This window comes from Salvelinus namaycush, chromosome 1 (assembly GCF_016432855.1).
Source record: "Salvelinus namaycush isolate Seneca chromosome 1, SaNama_1.0, whole genome shotgun sequence".
Lineage (NCBI taxonomy): Eukaryota > Metazoa > Chordata > Actinopteri > Salmoniformes > Salmonidae > Salvelinus > Salvelinus namaycush.
In genome coordinates, this window is record NC_052307.1 from 79244908 (window position 1) to 79265986 (window position 21079).

Consider the following 21079-nt stretch of genomic DNA (forward strand, 5'->3'; position numbering starts at 1 on the left):
ATCGTCACAATATTACTGAGTATAGAATTCCATAATCTTTTACATTTGAATGCAATGTAAATACTCAAACTGCGGATAGTGACCCTGTGTAATATCATATCACACAATATGACCTTTGAACTCTGTTTGAAATCTACCAGAGTTCCAGTGAGCTATGACAGTCATGTGCTGAATGAGACTCCATCCTGTCAGCTGGTCAGCACTCAAAAAGAGAACGCCTGTTGTTCCGACATACATCAACGTGCATGGACAGCATGTTAAAAGAACAACTAGGAGAAGTGATACGGAGGAAAGTGCTCCATGCCTGAACCACCACAAGCAAACATGGTGGCAGAGACAGATCTTTAGGCCCAAGGCATCAGGTTTCTTGTGAGAAAAAGACAAAACTCAGATGCCATTTGAGGGACACAACCCCTCTCTGTGTAGATGGGAGACCCTGTTTGGAGGGCTCAGGTCATTTTTACACAGTTCTGCATGACCCAGCCACTAGCGTTGACGTCCAGCTTGAGCATATTCATGACCCACTCGTCCTTCTGGGCCCCCTCCATGAACTCAGTAAAGGAAATCTGGCCTGTAATAGAAGGAAAAATATATACATTTTGGTGGGCAATGATTCAAGATCTTTCTCAGGTTAAGGTTACTGACATAACTCGGATGTAGTGCCAACTTAGTAAGAAAGTAGGAAGCAATTCAGGCTTATTAAAAGTAGGAAGCCATTCATGCTTATCAAAAGTAGGAAGCCATTCATGCTTATTAAAAATAAAACAACAAACCAATGGCAAAACCGCCATCTTTCCTCTGTATAATGGGCCAGGTAGCACCTGACCATGAGGATGCCAGAGCAAAGTCCCCCTCAAATGGACCACCAATTAGCACTAGCATTACCTAATCCTGGCCATTACATCAGACTGACCAGTGTGTAAAGGTCAGTGACAAAGGCATATTGTCTCTCGCTGATGGAAGATGGCATTACATGTAAGCCCTTAGAACACAGATTGTTCATTGTGGTGGTTTGATGAAAGTACTGTATATTTGGTACAGATTTGAATGCATGTTCTGCCGTATATATGAATATATCTTAACCGGGCACTTACCATCATGATTTTGGTCGACCAGCTCAAAGATCCTGTCACAGACTTCATTAGGTGTCATTTTTATGGCAGTTGTATGAAGCTTGATTTTGTAAATGATCTGCAATTGTATGAGATACATTTCATTACATACAGTGTGGTATTTGACAGAAGTGTTTTTTACACAGTTATCCCATCTCAAATGGTATACATTTAAAAGGCTTTCAACATAAAAAGATGGCTTTACCCCATTGACGAACAATGTAAAGTTGTATAAACTTTTATATGATAAAAATAATATTTTGTCTAGTGTTGTTTATCTGAACTTAATTTACTGAGTTCACATAAGGTAACATTTAAAGCAGATGGGTAACAAAATTATAATATAATATATATATTCTATATCATATCATCAGTGGGGTAACACAACTTTGAAACGGAAAAAAAATGTTTACACAAACAATAGTGTGACATTAGGCCTTTTTAATTGACAAAGGAAAAAGATTGAGGTCCTATATATACAGTAAATACCAGAGCCGTGAACTCAGCTGACCTCTAGGCATGGAGCCTGGTTCAGTTCAGAACCAGATAAGCTATAGGATCAGGGCTAGGTGTTCCCAAGAATAATTGGTATTAAAGCCACTTGCTCCTCCCATCCTTTCATCCAATAACATGTACGGACGGAATTAGATTTGTGAAAACCCCAGTCATCCCACGTAGTCGCTTCTCCTGACCTGATCCTAATCCCTCACCTGATCCTAATCCCTGACCTGCAGCATATTAAGGCACTGCTCTAATAACATTAGTTTTATGTAATACCTGTATTATACAAGTATTATACAAGTTATACAATTTAGAAAACTGAGTACTGCAGATTATACTACAATGTGTCCAGCTGTTCTTACCCTTAGAAAAGAAGGTGCATAGCCTAGCCTAACTGATCTACAATTACTAGTAGCCAACTGCAGGCCAAAACGAAGCAGCCAGTCAATAGCATAATGCAGAGGAAGATTATGTGTAATTTCTTACCCGAATTAGGTTTTTCACCTCTTGTCGGTCTAACTTGCCATTTCCGTCCTTGTCGTAGATTTTAAAGGACCACTTTAACCTATCCTCAAGATTCCCCCGCAATATCAGGTGAAGAGCGGCCGTATACTCCATAAAATCCAATGCGTTATCCTGTGAAAACAATACATGGATTTATTGCATGTTTACCTTTTGAATGTATATTGATAACTGAAGCTAATGCAATTAAAGGGATAGTTCACCCAAATTACAAAATTATGTCATGATACCGGTATTAGCATTATTCGTGCATTATGTCCAAATCGAAAGTATCTCAAATTGATTGTGAAGCTCAACAAAGTAATTTATTCAGTGCCTTCAGAAAGTATTCACACCTCTTGACATTTTCCACATTTTGTTGTGTTACAGCCTGAATTTAAATGTATTAAATTGAGAGATGTTTGTCACTGGTTTACACACAATACCCCGTAATGTCAAAGGGAAATCACATATTATTATTTTTTTACTAATTCATTTAAAAAAATCTGCTGAAATGTCTTGAGTCAATAAATATTCAACCCTTTTGTTATGGTTTGTCTAAATAAGTTCAGGAGAAAAAAATGCTTAACAAGTCACATAATAAGTTGCAATAATAGTGTTTAACGTGATTTTTTAATGACTACCTCATCTCAGTACCCCACACATCCAATTATCTGTAAGGTTCCTCAGTCGAGCAGTGAATTTCAAACACAGATTCAACCACAAAGACCAGGGAGGTTTTCCAATGCCTTGCAAAGAAGGGCACCTATTAGTAGATGGGTAAATATTTTAAAAGCAGACATTGAATATCCCTTTGAGCATGGTGAAGTTATTAATTACACTTTGGATGGTGTAGCCTAGTGATTAGAGCGTTGGGCCAGTAACCAAAAGGTTGCTAGATCGAATCCCTGAGCTGACAAGGTAAAAATCAGTCGTTCTGCCCCTGAACAAGGCAGTTAACCCACTGTTCCTAGGCCGTCATTGTAAAGAAGAATTTGTTCTTAACTGACTTGCCTAGTTAAATAAAGGTAAAATAAAAAAATATATAAAAAAATCAATACACCCCGTCACTACAAAGATACAGGTGTCCTTCCTAACTCAGTTGCCGGAGATTAAGGAAACCATTCAGGGATTTCATTATCAGGCTAATCGCGACATTAAAATAGTTACAGGGTTTAATATGTTTGGTTTGGGGGAAAACTGAGGATGTATCTATAATGTTGTAGTTACTCCAAAATATTAACCTAATTGACAGAGTGAGAAGATGGAAGCCTGTACAGAATAAAAAATATTCCAAAACATGCATCCTGTTTGCAACAAGGCACTAAAGTAATACTGCAAAAAATTGGCAAAGCAATTCCTGAATACAAAGTTAAGTTTGGGGCAAATCCAATGCAACACATTACTGAGTACCACTCTCCATATTTTCAAGCATAGTGGTGACTGAATCATGTTATGGGTATGCTTGTACTTGTTAAGGACTGGGAGTTTTTCAGGATAAAAAAGATGCAGAATGGAGCTAAGCACAAGCAAAATCCTAGAGGACAACATGTTTCAGTTTGCATTCTACCAGACACTGGGAGATGAATTCACCTTTCTGCGGGCGATAACCTAAAAGACAAGGCCAAATCTGCCCTGAAGTTGCTTACCAAGATAGTGAATGTTCCTGAGTGGCCGAGTTACAGTTTGGACTTAAATCTGCTTGAAAATCTATTGCAAGACTTCAAAATGGTTTTCTAGCAATTATCAACAACATATTTGACAGAGCTTGACATTTTGAAAATAATAATGTACAAATATTGTACAATTCAGATGTGGAATGCTCTTAGAAACTTACCCAGAAACACTCACAGCTGTAATCGCTGCCAAGGGTGATTCTAACATGTATTGACTCAGGGGTGTGAATACTTATGTACATTAAATAGTTATATATTTGCAAACATTTCAAAACATTTAATTATGGGGTATTGTGTGTAGATGGGTGAGAGGAAATATATATGTAATCAATGTTGAATTCAGACTGTAACACAAAATGTGGAATAAGTCAAAGGGTATAAATACTTTCTGATGGCACTGTAGATGATTTGAACATGATGCACAACATTTTTTAATATCAGCACCATGAGATTATCATTTGGAAACAGTGCCAGGGAAACTAAACCAAAGCATGGATTGCTGCTTACAGTGTAAGGAAACCAACATTACATTTCGTAATTTGGGTGAACTGTCCCTTTAACAGCACAATGGATGAATAGAATGGATTTCTTTTTAAATTACATTATTTCCTGATTGAAAAATGTTTTACCCACTTCACTTACCCTGTTTGTGTCGAATGAATGGAAGACAGTCTCAATGTACAAAGTCTCTTCCTCGCGGCTGGCTGGTATACCAAAGATTCGTTTTAATTCATGCAGGTGCAAAGCCCCGCTCGGGCACTCCTTCATAAAAGCCATACACAGCTCCTGAATTTGCTCCAAATCCATCTCCTCATTGTGGCTTTCTGCTTGACCCATTGTTACAGTTCACTTGGATGGTAGAAAATATTTTCTACAAGAATTCAAGCAAATATAGTTCAACATAAATGTTAAAAGTTAAAGTCTGGCTACTACAAGTGGCTACCGAAGCATCTGCTGACACGGTCCATCAAACTAAATGCCTTTACTCCACTTGCCAGATACCATGGCCTAATGGGGGACTGGATAGAGTTGTATATTTAACCTTTCAATCACATTAACTAAGAAATCTCTCGATCCTTTGCCAAAAGAAAGGTGAGCTCTCACCTGACCATTCAAGAGTGCATGTCCTGCCATACTCCCTAGGCATGTCCTGCCATACTCCCTAGGCATTTCCTGACATACAGTGCCTTCAGAAAGTATTCAAACCCCTTGACTTTTTCACATTTTGTTGTGGTACAGCTTGAATTTAAAATGGATTAAATATAAAGATTTTGTATCACTAGTTTACACTCTTAGAAAAAGGGTTCCAAAAGGGTTCTGCGGCTTTCCCCGTAGGAAAACACTTTTTGGTTCCGGGTAGAACTCTTTTGGGTTCCATGTAGAACCCTCTGTGGAAAGGGTTCTACATGGATCCCAAAACGGTTCTACCTGGAACCAAAATAGTTATACCTGGAACCAAAAGGGGTTCTTCAAAGGGTTCTCCTATGGGGACAGCAAAATAACACTATTTGGTTCCTGATAGCAGCTTTTTTCTAAGTGTACACACAATAACCCATAATGTCGAAGTGGAATTATGTTTTTACAAATTTTTACAAATTAATTAAAAATGAAAATCTGAAATGTCTTCAGTCAATAAGTATTCAATGCCTTTCTTATGACAAGCCTAAATCAGTTCAAGAGGAATGTCCTTAACAAGTCACATAAGTTTCATGGACGCACTCTGTGTGCAACAATAGTGTTTAACATACTTTTTTAATGACTAGCTTATCTCTGTACCCATACATACAATAAAATGTTTATGTTTATGTTTTGCATTTTAGTCGTTTAAAACAGACACTCTTATCTTATCTTAAGATAGCTAAACTATATATACAAAAGTATGTGGACACCCCTTCAAATTAGTGGATTTGGCTATTTCAGCCACAACCGTTGCTGACAGGTGTATAAAATTGAGCATACATAGACAAACATTGGCCTTACTGAAGAGCTCAGTGACTTTCAACATGGCACTGTCATAGGATCCACCTTTCCAACAAGTCAGTTCGTCAAATTTCTGCCCTGCGAGAGCTGCCCCGGTCAACTGTAAGTGCTGTTATTGTGAAGAGGAAACGTCTAAGAGCAACAACGGCTCAGCCGCGAAGTGGTAGGCCACACAAGCTCACAGAACGCGACCGCCGAGTGCTGAAGCGTGTAGTGCTGAAAAATCATCTGTCCTCAGTTGCAACACTCACTACCGAGGTCCAAACTGCCTCTGAAAGCAACGTCAGCACAATAACTGTTTGTCGGGAGCTTCATGAAATGGGTGTCCATGGCCAAACATCCGCACACGAGCCTAAGATCACCATGCGCAATGCCTTGCATCGGCTGGAGTGGTGTAAAGCTCGCCGCCATTGGACTCTGGAGCAGTGTAAACACGTTCTCTGGAGGGATGAATCACGCTTCACCATTTGGCAGTCCGACGGACAAATCTGAGTTTGGCGGATGCCAGGAGAACGCTACCTGCCCGAATGCGCCATGAGAGTTATTTAAGATACTCTTTAAGGTAAGATACTCTTCATAGGGTAAGGTCCCAGATGTTTTCGAAAGATAGGCAGGGACTCTGGTGTAATGACTTTAAGTGAAAACGTGATCCACCATTGGGGTGCCAGGACAGAGAAGAGCTTTGACTGGGCCCTCCCATAGTGGTGGGAGGGCCAAGAGACCAGAGGTGGCTCGGGTTGGATGTAGGGTTTGAGCATAGCCTAAGTAGGGGCAGTTCACCTTGCTGTTCCGTAGGCAAGCACCAGGATCTTGAAGATGATGCAAGCTTTGACTGGAAGACACTAGAGTGTGTGGAGGAGCAGGGTGACATGGGAGAAGTTAGGAAGGTTGAACACCAGGCTGGCTGCGGCATTCTGGATAAGTTGCAGGGGTTTGCTAGAACAAGCGTGGAGCACAGCCAACAGAGCGATGCAGTAGTCTAGACAGGAGATGACAAGTGCCTGGATTAGGACCTGCACTATTTAATGTGTGAGGAAAGGTGTTCCTCTCAGGATATTGTAGAGCATGAACCTGCAGGAGCGAGTCACTGCTATGATGTTTGCAGAGCTACAGGGTGTTGTCCAGGGTCACGCCAAGTTTCTTTGCTCTCTGGGAGGGCGACAACCGTGATGAAGAGTTCTTGGAGCAGGCAGGCCTTCCCCAGAAGGAAGAGCTGCTCCTTCTTGTCAAGGTTGGACTTGAGGTGGTGGGCCGAAATCCAAGCTGAGATATCTGACAGGTATGCAGAGATGTGTAGTTGAGTGTCATCAGCATATCAATGATAGGAGAGACCATGTGAGGATATGACAGAGACGAGTGACTTGGTGTAATGAGAAAGAGGAGAGGGCCTAGAACCGAGCCCTGGGTGACACAAGTAGTGAGAGCACGTGATGCAGACACAGATCCTCTCCAGCCACCTGGTAGGAGCGACCTGCCAGGTAGGATGCAATCCAAGAGTAAGCAGAGCCTGAGACGCCCAACCCTGAGATGGTGGAGAGGAGGATCTGATGGTTCACAGTGTCTAAGGCAGCGGATAGTTGGCATGTCCTGACATACTCCCTACTTAGGCTTGTGCCTGTCACTCAATCAAATGGCAATCCTTTAACTCACTGTATTATTGGCTGATGCTTTTGAGTGTGTGTACTGTACTCTTAATGTGTGTGTACTGTACTCAGCAATTGCAAGGACTGACCATCCATGAGATCCAAATTATAGTTTTAAACATTTTGTGGCTATATAGTGTTTGTTTAGAAATACATTGTTTACAAACAATGGAGTAAAGAAAAGCTTATATTTAGGGTTCTGATGGGGTGTCACAGTTGGAAACATTGCAGTACCTATTGTTAGGTTCTAATTCTCAGAGTAAAATCTTGACGGACACTATGAAAGCTTAAACCAAGTTTATTCTTCCCAGAGGGTCAATACAGCTGCATTAAACAAAGACATTTTCACACAATCACTGATATTTAACCCTTTCTCCTAGGCTGAGTCTCCTCCTACACATCTGAACAAACGTTGTATCTTTACTGCTAGGCAGGACACTAAGTGATACGGGCCATAAACTTTTATTTCTCCCTCAACGTGACCTGGCCTGACCTCGACCCCCTTCATAACTAATCCCTGGGTCTCTCCCCTTATCAATGCCTGCCACATATGATTGCTTTCCCTACACTCAGTACATTCCAAGCTTAATTGCCCCCACCATATACTTTTCTCCTACAGATAATCATTAACCTCTGGTGTAGCCCCTCAGCTGTGGCACCCCTCATTTCTCTATTACAACTAATGATTAATAAGGATTTAAAGTTCATAAATCCAAACCTATCACTATAGTATATTAGAGTACCTATAATATATTAGAGTACCTATAGTATATTTGAGTACCTATACTGTAGTATATTAGAGTACTTATAGTCAGACAGGTTCTTCTTCAAAATCTCTGTCGAAACATGTTGGTTAGCATCGAAAAATTGCTTTTGCCTGTCAGGGCGAGATGTATAGTATTATGGCATTCAAAGCTGAGACTCAACCTATATCCTGAGACCCAGCAAAAAACAAGTTCTGGAATTCTATGTTTTTTCATCAAAAGGGTTTGGAATTTACAAAGAAAAAAAGTTTTTATTTTATTGGTCACATACACATGGTTAGCAGATGTTATTGCGAGTGTAGCGAAATGCTTATGCTTCTAGTTCCGACAGTGCAGCAGTATCTAACATGTAATATCTAACAATTCCACAGCAAAACCTAATATCTAACAAGTTCCACAACAGAACCTAATACACACAATCTAGTAAAGGAATAGGATAAGAACATATAAATATAAAATAAATGGATGAGCAGTGACAGAGTGGCTAAGATGCAATAGATAGTATAGAATAGATAGTGTAGGAAACAGTATACAGTATATACATATGAGATTAGTAATATGAGATATGTAAACATTCTTAAAGTGGCATTATTAAAGTGACTAGAGTTCCATTTATTAAAGTGGCCAATGATATCAAGTCTGTAGGTAGGCAGCCGCCTCTGTGCTAGTGATGGCTGTTTTACAATCTGATGGCCTTGAGATAGAAGCTGTTTTTCAATCTCTCTGTCCCAGCTGTGATGCACCTTTACTGACCTCGCCTTCTAGATGGAAGTGGGGTGAACAGACAGTGGCTCGGGTGGTTATTGCCCTTGATTATCTTTTTTGCCTTCCTGTGACATCGGGTGTTGTATGTGTCCTGGAGGGCAGGTAGTTTGCCCCCGGTGATGCGTTGTGCAGACCGCACCACCCTCTGGAGAGCCCTGCGGTTGTGGCGGTGCAGTTTCCATACCAGGCGGTGATACAGCCGGACAGGATGCTCTCGATTGTGCACCTGTAAAAGTTTGTGAGGGTTTTTGGTGACAAGCGAAAAATTTTCAGCCTCCTGAGGTTAAAGAGGCGCTGTTGCGCCTTCTTCACCACACTGTCTGTGTGGGTGGACCATTTCAGTTTGTCCGTGATGTGTACGCCGAGGAACTTAAAACTTTCCACCTTCTCCACTACTGTCCCATCGATGTGGATAGGGGGGTGCTCCCTTTGCTGTTTCCTGAAGTCCACAATCATCTCTTTTGTTTTACTGACATTGAGTGAGAGGTTATTTTCCTGACACCACACTCCGAGGGCCCTCACCTCCTCCCTTTAGGCTGTCTCGTCATTGTTGATAATCTAGCCTACCACTGTTGTGTCGTCTGCAAACTTGATGATTGAGTTGGAGGCGTGCATGGCCACGCAGTCGTGGGTGAACAGGGAGTACAGGAGGGGGCTGAGCACGCACCCTTGTGGGGCCCCAGTGTTGAGGATCAGCGGAGTGGAGATGTTGTTTTCTACCTTCACCACCTGGGGGCAGCCCGTCAGGAAGTCCAGGACCCAGTTGCACATAGCGAGGTCAAGACCCAGGAACTCAAGCTTAATGATGAGTTTGGAGTGTAGTGAAATGTATGTGCACTGTAGTGACCATTAGGACTCAGGACTCCATTGACTCAGTTGATAGTAAATATGATTTTTTTTACATTGCAGTAAACGGGGACAGTAGGTAAAAACCATAGTTATCTCATCCTGCTGTCCACTACAGAGGACATGTATTAACAAGCTCTTAAGCTCCTATTTAATGTGTTTGATATTTAAAAAATATTACACTGCTCTGAAAACTCACCAACCTATTACTGAGATATGCATCTATTAGAACCTATTTGAGTAACAAACTCACAAAAAATCTAATTACACAATTACACACACTTGGCATAAAATGTACTAATTGTGATGGTAATTGTGATGGTAGCCATTTTGAATAGCCAGAAAGAAAAATGATGAAGGTGACACCCCCACGTGAAAAGCCCAGAATGTCTTCTCAAAGCCCCAACAGGTCCTAACACAGTGGCATGTATGACCTTCAGCGACACGGACCAAAAACAAATGTCCATTAGAGAGGACAACAAGGAATTGTTAGGTTTCAGGAGGATGTCAGGCCTAATGTCAGTTGGTTACATTGTCAGTTGGCTTTGTTATTTTTGGAATCACAGAATGCCCCCTTAAAGGAAGATTCTTGCCTTTCTGGTGACAGAAAAGTGTTCACAGAACGTATGGATTTGTTGATAAAATACAACATTTTATGAGATTATGTTAACCAAAAGGCTGGAGAAAAGTAATACAGACTCCAAAGAGATATGGGAGCAATTCTTGCTTTTCCTTAAAGGTACATAAAGAAGTATCATGTCCATGAAGTATCACTTATCAGAAAGTTATGGTATGTTAGTTTGTGTTGTTAGTTATGGTATGTTAGTTTGTGTTGTTAGTTATGGTATGGTATGTTAGTTTGTGTTGTTAGTTATGGTATGGTATGTTAGTTTGTGTTGTTAGTTATGGTATGTTAGTTTGTGTTGTTAGTTATTTTTTTGGTACTTTATTTGTTGTTGCGGCATTGGGCACATGTATAGTTTGGTATATTGTGTGATTGTTTTTGTTAAATATGAAAACATTTAATAAATTGTCTTAGAAAAAAAGAATGATTCTCGTTAAGAAGAAGAAATCCAGATGTGGTGCCAGTGACTGGACATTTCTAGCCTGCACTACAACTCTTCTTTTAATGCAAAGAAACAATGCATCATTACAATAAACACATTTAGTCAGATTTAGGCATTCTATACATCTGTAGTCAGTAAGGTGAGTGAGGGTTCTCTCTGCCTGAAATAGACCATCCAGAGTGTTACAGTCATGGAAGTAGGACTGTTTCCTTCAGATGCCCAGTATAGTACACGTACAGATGTAGGATCATAATTTGAACTCTCTTTTGTTGCTGAGAATTTTCCAGCACAGCAGTGTATGAATTTTAAAAATACTTCTAAAATGTGTAATTTCCACTTTCAAATTTAAGACTTGATTTGCCCTAAGTGTGTCAACCCCTACAAAAATAGCCATTAATTATAAACCACATATAATTCACATTTCCTGTTGCTGCAAGATTATTTTCCTGCTGTAGCAAATTGGCTAAAATCCAACATCTGTACTAGTGCCCTAAAGGCTTAGATACTAGTATAGCATTACCTTAAATGGCATTAGTGCTATTACTGGCCAGGTGTTGCATAACAACAGCCAGGTTAGACCACCACCACCTCTCACCTACCAATGGAAGACAGCCAACACAGAGCTATAGGAAAGGCTGCCGTGGGGTCACTCAAAGCAAAACCACAAGCCTTGGTGCAATAGCATCCAAATGACCACAGAGAGACCCTGTGCTGTTCTGGTTGTGTAGACATACAGTTAAATCACAGAAAACAGAATAGTGCCTCTACGTGGTTCATCTGAGGTATTGTACCTGGGCGGTGTTAATGGTATACATAGTAATTGTCTGGAGTTTGTAATTGGCTTGGCAGTGTTTTGGCCGTGGTAGGTGAAAGGTGACTGTGGCTCGATGACGTGGTGTACGGTGGCTTGAGGCTGATGGTGTCCTAACCTAATGGACACCAGACTGGTGATGCTGAAAGCCTATGATTTGACTTTAATCAGTCGAAATTACACTGCCAAGCAGGGGCTGTTCCTCTGATTCCCTACAGGTGTGGCAGTAGAGAATGACAGTATGAGCCATAATACCCATAAAACCTAGTGGTTTAACAGGGAAACTGTTCCAATCGTTTTTCCACCATCAATGTTTCCCATAGGAGATTTTAGAAACACTTAAAATAAGGGCTGCATTTCGTGTAGGCTTACCCTGGCGTGACGTTTTGATAACCGTGTAAATCTCTCCAGGACAAGGTGCTTTATCAATATATTTATCTGTAGTTACTCCCCAAAATTAAATGCTAATTAGCTGATAATATGGCTATCATAAATATCTACTAATGCCGTGATCTGGATGAGACTGCCAAATCGAGGCAAAGGTAAGAATCCTTGTATCAATTATCTAATGTTAGCTAAATGTAGTAATGGTGTGTGTATGGTGACTTTCTCCACCTCTTCAGACTGAATTACACCTGAGGATAAGTTCAGTATAATGGGGTTGTACTGTTGGGTCCTAGCCAACAGATACTTGGCATATAACTCTATGGGTAAAAACAACATGCCACCAGGCAAAGACAGAACATTTTCCAACATTGGTTGATATTTGATTCTGTTTTCAACTAACATGAATTTAACTTGAAATGAACGGATTACATTGAAGAAACGTAGCAAATTCACCCAGCACAGCTATGGTGTGCTATGCTGATGCTCACCATAATTACACAAACATTATGTTGAAATAGAGATGTTATTAGTTGACCAGATCTTTTGCTCTGAGGGATGTCTGATAGCCAATGGTGATGAAACAGCTTTTGATTGGGAGGAGATTGCGACTTGATCCTTGCCTAATGAATGCGTGGCAGAAGAAGGGGACAGACTATTGGATTATCGTATCTCAGGCTGGCTGTGTAGTGGTAAGTGACAGGGATATACCTAGTGGGAAAGAAGTTGGGTAAATAATATTATACTATTCACCATATTTAAAAAGGTGTGTGAACGACATGACTGTAAAATAAATTGCGTAGCTGGGTAACCCAAGCCGCAGACTCTGTTATTTGACTTCTGTCATAGGGAGTTATACGTCTGGCTTCCCAATTCGTCCACCAGAGGGCAGCCACACGCTCTTAGTTTTGTCCCATTGCTCAAGAATCTGGGCGCTATGTGGGATGAGGGTAGGCATAACATCCGCCTTGCAAAGTGGAATGTTACATGTTAGAGCCCCATATGGGGCGCTATAATTTTTTGCTGTGAAAGCATGTTTTTTTCTGGGGTAACTTCTCCCCAGCCCCTTTATTAATTTCATGTTGTGAAAATATTTTTGTTATCCTCTTTAGAATTTTCTTCTCAGCAATCAATAAAATATCTTCACAGGACACCAATGGATTACAAAGAAGATCATTTAAAACATTGAAAATAGTTTTAGGAATGTTCTGGGTAACCTTGGTCAAACAGACATAGTCATTTACATAAGGTGAGAACATTAAGCTCCTCCCCCCAGTCAGAGAACCAAAGTTCCAGTTATCCATCCCCTTAGTTAATGGGTAAACCTGGCCCTTGTCACGTGTTCAGGTTGAGTAGTTGTGTTAAGTGTGCATTCATAAAGAACCTGTCCTGTGCATTCAGACAGATCTTTAATATGTTATAACACATGAAATAGCTTCTCAATCCCCAACACCTTACACTCCATTCAGAGCAGCACAAGAATCAGGACCACAAGTTATACCATTACAACGATAGCATTGTACTGTGTTTGGAAAATACTATTGTATAATATACATACATACACTCCCCTACACCTCTAACTCTCTCACTCATCATTATTCACGATTCATTCATGATTATTCGTAATCATGGTAGCATCCACATTAATGTATAAGTGTTCAGAAACATATTTTTGATACTGAATGGTGTCAGATCTTCAACCAAAACCTAATATTAGATAAAGGGAACCTGAGTTTACAAATATCCCCAAAAATTATACTTATTTTAAGTAAAACACTTTTTGTTATGTGTAAACTCAAAGTTATTCAACACCCTATTTCCCTGTGTGAAAAAGTAATTTCCCCCTTACACTTAATAACTGCCTGAGCCACCTTTATCTGCAATGACTGCAAGCAAACGCTTCCTGTTGTTGTTGATCAGTCTCTCAAATCGCTCTGGAGGCATTTTGGCCCACTCTTGGTTGCAGAACTGCTGTAACTCAGCGACATTTGTGGGTTTTCAAACATGAACTCAACTAGGCCATTCCAAAACCCATGTTGTCCAAAAAAGTTGACTCAAGTTTGCCAAGAAGCACCTGGATGATCATCAAGACCCTTGGAAGAATGTTCTATGGACAGTTGATTCAAAATTATAACTTTTTGGACGTCAAGGGTCCCGTTTGTGCCTGGCGAAAAACAAACACTGCAATCCACAGTAAGAACCTCATACCAACGGTCAGCATGGTGGTGGTAGTGTGATGGTTTGGGGATGCTTTGCTGCCTCAGGAGTCAGGACCTGGACGACTTGCCTTAATAGAAGGTTTGTTTTACAGGTCGATCCAAAGCTATCGCTTCAATTGCAGTGCTATAGACAACCATGTAAAAACATGGTAACTATTTTGACTTTAGTGTGACCACATACTAACATTTGGCACTTATTAATGAACAAGAATTCAAAATCAAGAGCACATTTCAAGATTCTAAAATATTGAAGATTCAAAACTAAATTCAAAACATATCTAAAGAATATTAAATATCAATACTCCGTATTCAAAGATAATCTACCTGAAGTTCTTGTGAATTATCTTCCACCAACCATCTCGCTGCAACTCTGGAAATGATTTGTGAAATGGCTACATTCTCACTGTGTGTGGTCTCTATTGTTATTTACAGTATTTTCCTGGTAAACTTACTTGTTTCTACCATTTCATATATTGAAAACGTCCACATATACCTGGACATACTGTATATTGGGTATATGTTGTTGTTTTTTACAATATGTAAGGTACCCAGCTAACACATAACATTCTGAGAACCATATGTTTCTTAGAGCTTGGTGAGAGCATGGTTGTCCTGTGGTTATATTGCATACAACCTTCCCACAAGGTTCTGGGAATGGTGAAGGGATACCCTGGTAGCACATAATGTTCAGAGAACCATGTTTCTTGGGTGGGAATTTCAGTACTTCAGCATAACGTTTTCTGCAGGTTTTCTCAGGGTTCTATGTAAAGTCATGTTCTCAGAACATTAAGAAAACATTAGTAACGTTCAAAGAACGTTCTAAGAATGTTATTTAACAACATATACATTATGTTCACAGCGTCAACAAAACTCCCTCTAGCCTCTATCTTGTTAAGTGTGTTCAGGTGTTGGCTGTGCCCACTAATTGAACTTAATGAGTGCTTGTTTCCTTTGAAATGAGGGTCTGTTTGAATAGACTAAATTGAACTGCTTTGTATGAGTAAAGAAAAACAAGGCATCCTTGTGGCGCAGTGGACTAATTCCATGGATAGAGAACAGAAGATCATAGGTTTGAATCCTACTGACACCGTGCCACAATAAAAAATGAATGTGTTTATATGGTTAATGTCGAAGAAGATGAATTTCCATGTGTCCTACCTGTGCTTGGAGTTCACAACCACTTAAGCTAGCAGTGTTATTGAAACATGTTCTCAGAGCATTATTTAATTACCTTCAAATAAACTATAATTTCGTTCTCAGAACGTTAATAAAACCTCCCAGGAAAACTTTCAGTGAACCATAGTAAAATGTTCTCAGAACCTCCCTTCAACCTAAAAATGAACGTTCCCTGAACAGGATACATTTTTATTTCCATTCTCAGAACATTTAAAAAATATTCAGTTGTACCGGTCAGGAAACATATGGCTTCGTTCCCAGAACCAATGGGAAACCAAAAACATATGTTCCCACAACTTCCAAGGAACCAAAAGTGCTAGCTGGGTATGTACTACAGTATCAATACTTATCTTAATGTTATAAAAAATGTATTGCATTTATTTTGATATTGGCATATACACAGATTGTACAAAACATTAAGGACACCTCTTTCCATGACATAGAAATCCACTTCAATCAGTGTAGATGAAGGGGAGGAGACAGGTTAAAGAAGGATTGTTAACCCTTGAGACAACTGAGACAAGAAATGTGTATGTGTGCCATTCAGAGGGTGAATGGGCAAGACAACAGTTTTAAGTGCCATTGAACAGGATATTGTAGTAGGTGCCAGGCACACCGGTTTGTGTCAAGAACTGCAACGCTGCAGGGTTTTTCACGCTCAACAGTTTCCCTTGTGTGTCAAGAATGGTCCACCACCTAAAAGGACATCCAGCCAACTTGGGGAGCATTGGAGTCAACATGGGCCAGCACTGCTGGGGAACGCTTTCGACACCTTGCAGAGCATGTCCCGACAAATTGAATGGGAGAAACTCAAATGCATACTCTTCGTGTCCTCTCTCCTCGCCTCCTTCTCAAAACCCATTGTAGGAGAAGGCCATTGTAGGAGAAGGTCTCAATCAAATAAGTCCTGAGGCGATGTATGCTAATGACTCAAATGGGAATTTCTGCTGTCTGTAAAGAAATGGGCTGTAGGTTGATTCTGCTGCTACAATTGGATATCATGCCGGATGCTCTAACCTAATGTAGCAGATGCAAAAGGATGCCTGAGCGAAGTCCCCACATCCGTTTTTCAGGAGAAATGGAAGTTGAAAATACTGTATCCATGAAAACTGGAAACATCCGCTTTCTTCTGACTCCTCGAAGAGTGAGTATGCTGGGAATAATTGAAATCCATACACATTCCTCAAATATCCAAGGATTTGGCAACGTCATTAATTTCCTAAATCTAGCAAATCCCCATTTTGAGAGATACTGACTTTATGATCATCCTATTATGGGAGTAGAGTCGATGATAATGAATACAGGCCGTTTTCAACCAGAGAAGTTGTTGTTTTGGTTCAGATCCTCTTTAATAGAGAGAACCAATGTCCTCTTCCTCCCTGTCTGACATTTTAGTTCATCGTTTTGGACTCTGGAGTTTTCTGTCACTCAAGTGCTGGTGGACCCAGTAACTGGGGTTGATATCCAGGCGTATGAGTTTTTGCACCCAGGGGTCTCTCTTTGCCCCCTCCACAAACTCCTCCAGAGTTATCTGACCTGAAACCAAAGACAACAAGGAGAGCCTTATTATTCTACCTAATGTGTATCCACTCTGTCATTATACTGTATCATCAAGAATTAGTTAAAGGCGATAGCTCACTCCAAATTTTTTCAGATCACACAAGTAGTCACAATTCATCCACTTCCCACGCCATCGGTTGAGTAGATCAAGCCATACATGGGTCATTATTTTAATAGTGTCTCACTATGTCATTATTTCTGACATATCTGACTGTCCTGCTACAGTAACAGCTAAAGGCCGTCACAATACACAAATAAGTGCTCCAGTACTCACCGTCACCATTCTCGTCAATTTTCTGGAAGATACGGTCACAAACCTCTTCAGGTGTAAGATGGATTTGGCCTGCCTCGTCACTGACAGAACCTTTCTTTATCTTGTAGATGATCTACAGACATCACAAACAGAGGAATGTTACATCAATCAACTGTTATAGTTACGTTTTGCAGAATATCTTGACATTCCATATATTGGTCCCTCAAAGGGTTTGAGAGTTTTCCTACCCTTCCACATGTGTGCATTTTAAATCAACAGGTTTGTATGAGGACGGCTGGAGAAAGTTCCTACCATATTCTTTACACCAATTCAATGCTTTTAAATCCATGAGTGGGCGTATACGAGTACACACTTTGGGGGAACAGTAGAGCATCGGACTACGGCCTTCAAGTCCAAGAGCAGGGTTTCTCAACTTCGATCCTGAATAGCCACTGTGCACACAGCTTTTCAATTACCCTATACATTGCTCCAATTAAGAAGCCTGAATGAAATGGCCCAATGTAATTCATTTGAATTATTCTAACTAGAGTACTTCCAATACTGCCAATACAGTAACTATGCCAACAGTGAATCCGAGAAAAATGGCTTTAAAGTATTATTGTTAGCCATCCAAATAGGTTGTAGGTAAATATGTGATAATGCAATGACGTATCATCTTATTATGAAGTCATGTTTATGCATATCAACCATGACCACTGATTTGATCTATGGCCCCTAAAATGCAGATACTGCACTCTGCCTTTGAATGACCTTAACTATATGGACAATGCAAGGGCAAAGTGCAGTATATACAATATAAATGTGTTTATTCAACTTTGTTGTTGTTTTTCTGTTTGATAAATAGCTGATTCTCAGAGGCTTTGAGTTTAGTGGTTACCTGACCCAAGCAGATATATACGGCTTAGTGTCTAATTGATAATGAGCTATAGTGTGCTGTAGAACACATCCCTACCAGGAGCCATGTTGAGAAACACTGGCTTAGAATGTTACTATAGGTCGCACTTCGGCCCGAACCCTTACCCTTATAATTATTCTCAGCTCGTGCCTGTCCAGTCGCCCATTGTCATCGTTGTCAAACACCTTGAAAGACCACTTTAGTTTATCCTCGAGCCGTCCTCGAAGCACAAGGTTTAGCGCAGCAACATACTCTATGAAATCCATGGTGTTGTCCTGTAATAGAGACAAACGATCACGATCAACTACAGCCTCAATAAAAATCCTTATGTGTTCTCCAAGTAAGAAATACATAACATCCCTGACAGTGGGGCATATGTAAAACAAAAGGTATACCATGGGATCGTGGTGGATTGTGATAATATAGGGAAAGAGACCTGGGTCAAATATGTATTTTCAGGTAGCCTATATCCAGATACTCATCCAGAGAGTTGTGGACCTTTTTAGACTTCTGCATCGAGCCTATTTCCAACTGTTTGTCATCAATTGTTACATTGGTGGTAACTGTGGGATAGCTTAACTGGCCTACAGCATTGTCTTGGGCCTTTGTTGGAAGTGTGGCCCTATTTCCATTTGGGTCTTTCCATGTCAATTCAGCAGCCCGTAACACCCACTCAGATTCTTCTGAAGTCGTTTCTGTAGTTAAAAACAGATACTATTAGCATTCCTGCAACATAATTTTTGAAATATAATTAGATTTCTGAGAAATTAAGCTAATTGATTGCACCTAAATTGGACATTTTAATTTATACGATTCATAGAATATTCAATACATATAGTACCTAAGATACGATTTGGACCTGAACTTTTTTCTAACAAGGAGTAAGACGTGAGGAATCCAAAGAAATTTCCAAAAGCCACCCACGGACCCTACACTCCAATCCCACCCCAACAACGAGTTTATAGTGTCAGTTCTCTATGTCTGATAAGTAATATGGAGCTGCTCCTCTGAGTATTATTTCTTCATCATATGTAATGTATTCTCAGTGAATTTGGTGATGTTTTTTTTCCCCATTCAGAGAAATTAGTAATGGAAGTTGTTAGGTTTATATCCCATCCTACAACCTGATATTACCATGTTCTGACCACTAGGGGAAAAATATGTTGTATTATCACATACACTAGATAGGTGCAGTGAAATGTGTTGTTTTACAGGGTCAGCCATAGTAGTACAGTGCCCCTGGAGCAAATTAGCGTTAAGTGCCTTGCTCAAGGGCACTTCAACAGATTTTTCACCTTGTCGGCTCGGGTATTCAAACCAGAAAATCCAATGCAAGTCAATGGTACCTATTAGCATTTTTGCACTTCATATCCATATAATCTATAAGTAACACCATTGAGTTAACATAAACATGTAATTAATAGCCCAGGTGTTTATTTCATTAAATTCCTGAACCCAACAGGTGTTTATTAGAGACAGGCTTCTATTTCAGCCAGGTGTCTATTTCCTTCATGCACACAGCTTTTGCTTATTTGCATAGTTAATTGTTAAATTCCAGCATTCACTTCCAGCATTTTAATCAATTTCTTCATTTTCCTACACTAATGTGTTATCATTTACAAACTGTGTTACATTTCTTTTGTCTTAGCATGCCTCTATTGATTTTTTTTCTGGGCATGGGGGGTCCATGGGTGGCTTTTGATGTCTAAGTCATTGTTAGAAAAATAATGGTCAAATTTGGATGTTAGGTACTATATTTAAAGAATACAAAAACAATTTCAGAACAATCTGAGAAGGTTGGTGTTGAAATCTTCTTTCTTGTTCTTTTTGAGGTGGAACGACCCATTTGGCTTTACACTCTGGCCCACTTTATGGAAAGAGGGGTATTATGGCCATCTACCTTTAGGCTATTTAATTAAGCATACGGCCAAATGAAGCATGACAGTGTACAGGCAAATAGCTTAGCCTACATGTGGAAAGAGCACACTTTTTGGGAAACCCATATTCTAGAAAACAATATTAATAATAGCATTGTACTAAAATTGTATAAATCTATATTCATGAATTAAATTAAATGTTGAAAACGCTTGAGTTGAGGGGGAGGGGCCTATGATAACTTTAGGCCTACACCAATACAACATGTTTTGTTACAGTATGCAAATACATAATTTACAGTAAATGCAAATGCAATTGACCCAGGTCTGCTTGTTTGTATTCAGAATCTTACCCCATTCATATCAAACGCACTGAATATGCCCTCCATGTATTGCGATTCCGGCGAATTATCGTTTTGAACCCCAAACATCCTTTTGAACTCGTGCAAGTGCAACGAACCGCTGGGGCACTCATTGATGAACCTCCTGTAGAGGTCTTGAATTGTCGATACTTCCAACTCTTCTTCGCTGGTTGACTGAGCTTGCTGATTTTGACCCATTGTAAATCCGAGTGAAAAAGGTGAAAGTGTGAAAAAGACAACGCGTAAATTTAAATCCAGCTGTGGGCTAGTCTCCAATATGGCTGTGCGCAATAGCCTGGGGACGCGGTTACCTCCGAGGTTCATAAAATTCGTAAACCTTTAAGAATTCGACCTCGTATCTTCTCTCTGCTCCCTGTATCGTTGCCTTTGATGGTTGTGCGTGCAAATAGGTCTGACAACATAGGCTACATCATGTGGGATATACATACGTTAGCCCCAGGCTAACTTATTTTTAGCAAGACTTGTCCTATATCGGCATTTAGTAATCTGCAGACCTGATCCAATTGGACGATGTAATTTGTAGACCTACAAGGCTACAGTGTGCCAAATAGAGAGTATATGTCCTATAACTTTTGTGACTCAACTCGTTTTATTGTGTTAATATATTATAAAACATTTTCACAATTGCATTTATGTTATAAAACCTTT

General features: G+C 40.0%; 2 protein-coding genes across 2 annotated transcripts; both read right to left on the reverse strand.

Moving 5' to 3' along the window:
* Window positions 1–449: 449 nt before the first annotated feature.
* Window positions 450–4627, reverse strand: LOC120053171 (guanylyl cyclase-activating protein 2-like). Its single transcript, XM_039000339.1, has 4 exons — window positions 4433–4627; window positions 2100–2249; window positions 1095–1191; window positions 450–571 (listed from the first exon to the last, which is right to left on the reverse strand). Exons 1-4 carry the CDS (start codon window positions 4625–4627, stop codon window positions 450–452), a joined length of 564 nt encoding a protein of 187 aa, XP_038856267.1.
* A 12214-nt stretch (window positions 4628–16841) lies between these two features.
* LOC120053182 (guanylyl cyclase-activating protein 2-like) lies at window positions 16842–20608 on the reverse strand. The gene is made up of 4 exons (XM_039000348.1): window positions 20402–20608; window positions 18300–18449; window positions 17280–17391; window positions 16842–16981 (listed from the first exon to the last, which is right to left on the reverse strand). The coding sequence occupies exons 1-4, from the start codon at window positions 20606–20608 to the stop codon at window positions 16842–16844; spliced, it is 609 nt and encodes a 202-aa protein (XP_038856276.1).
* Window positions 20609–21079: the final 471 nt, after the last annotated feature.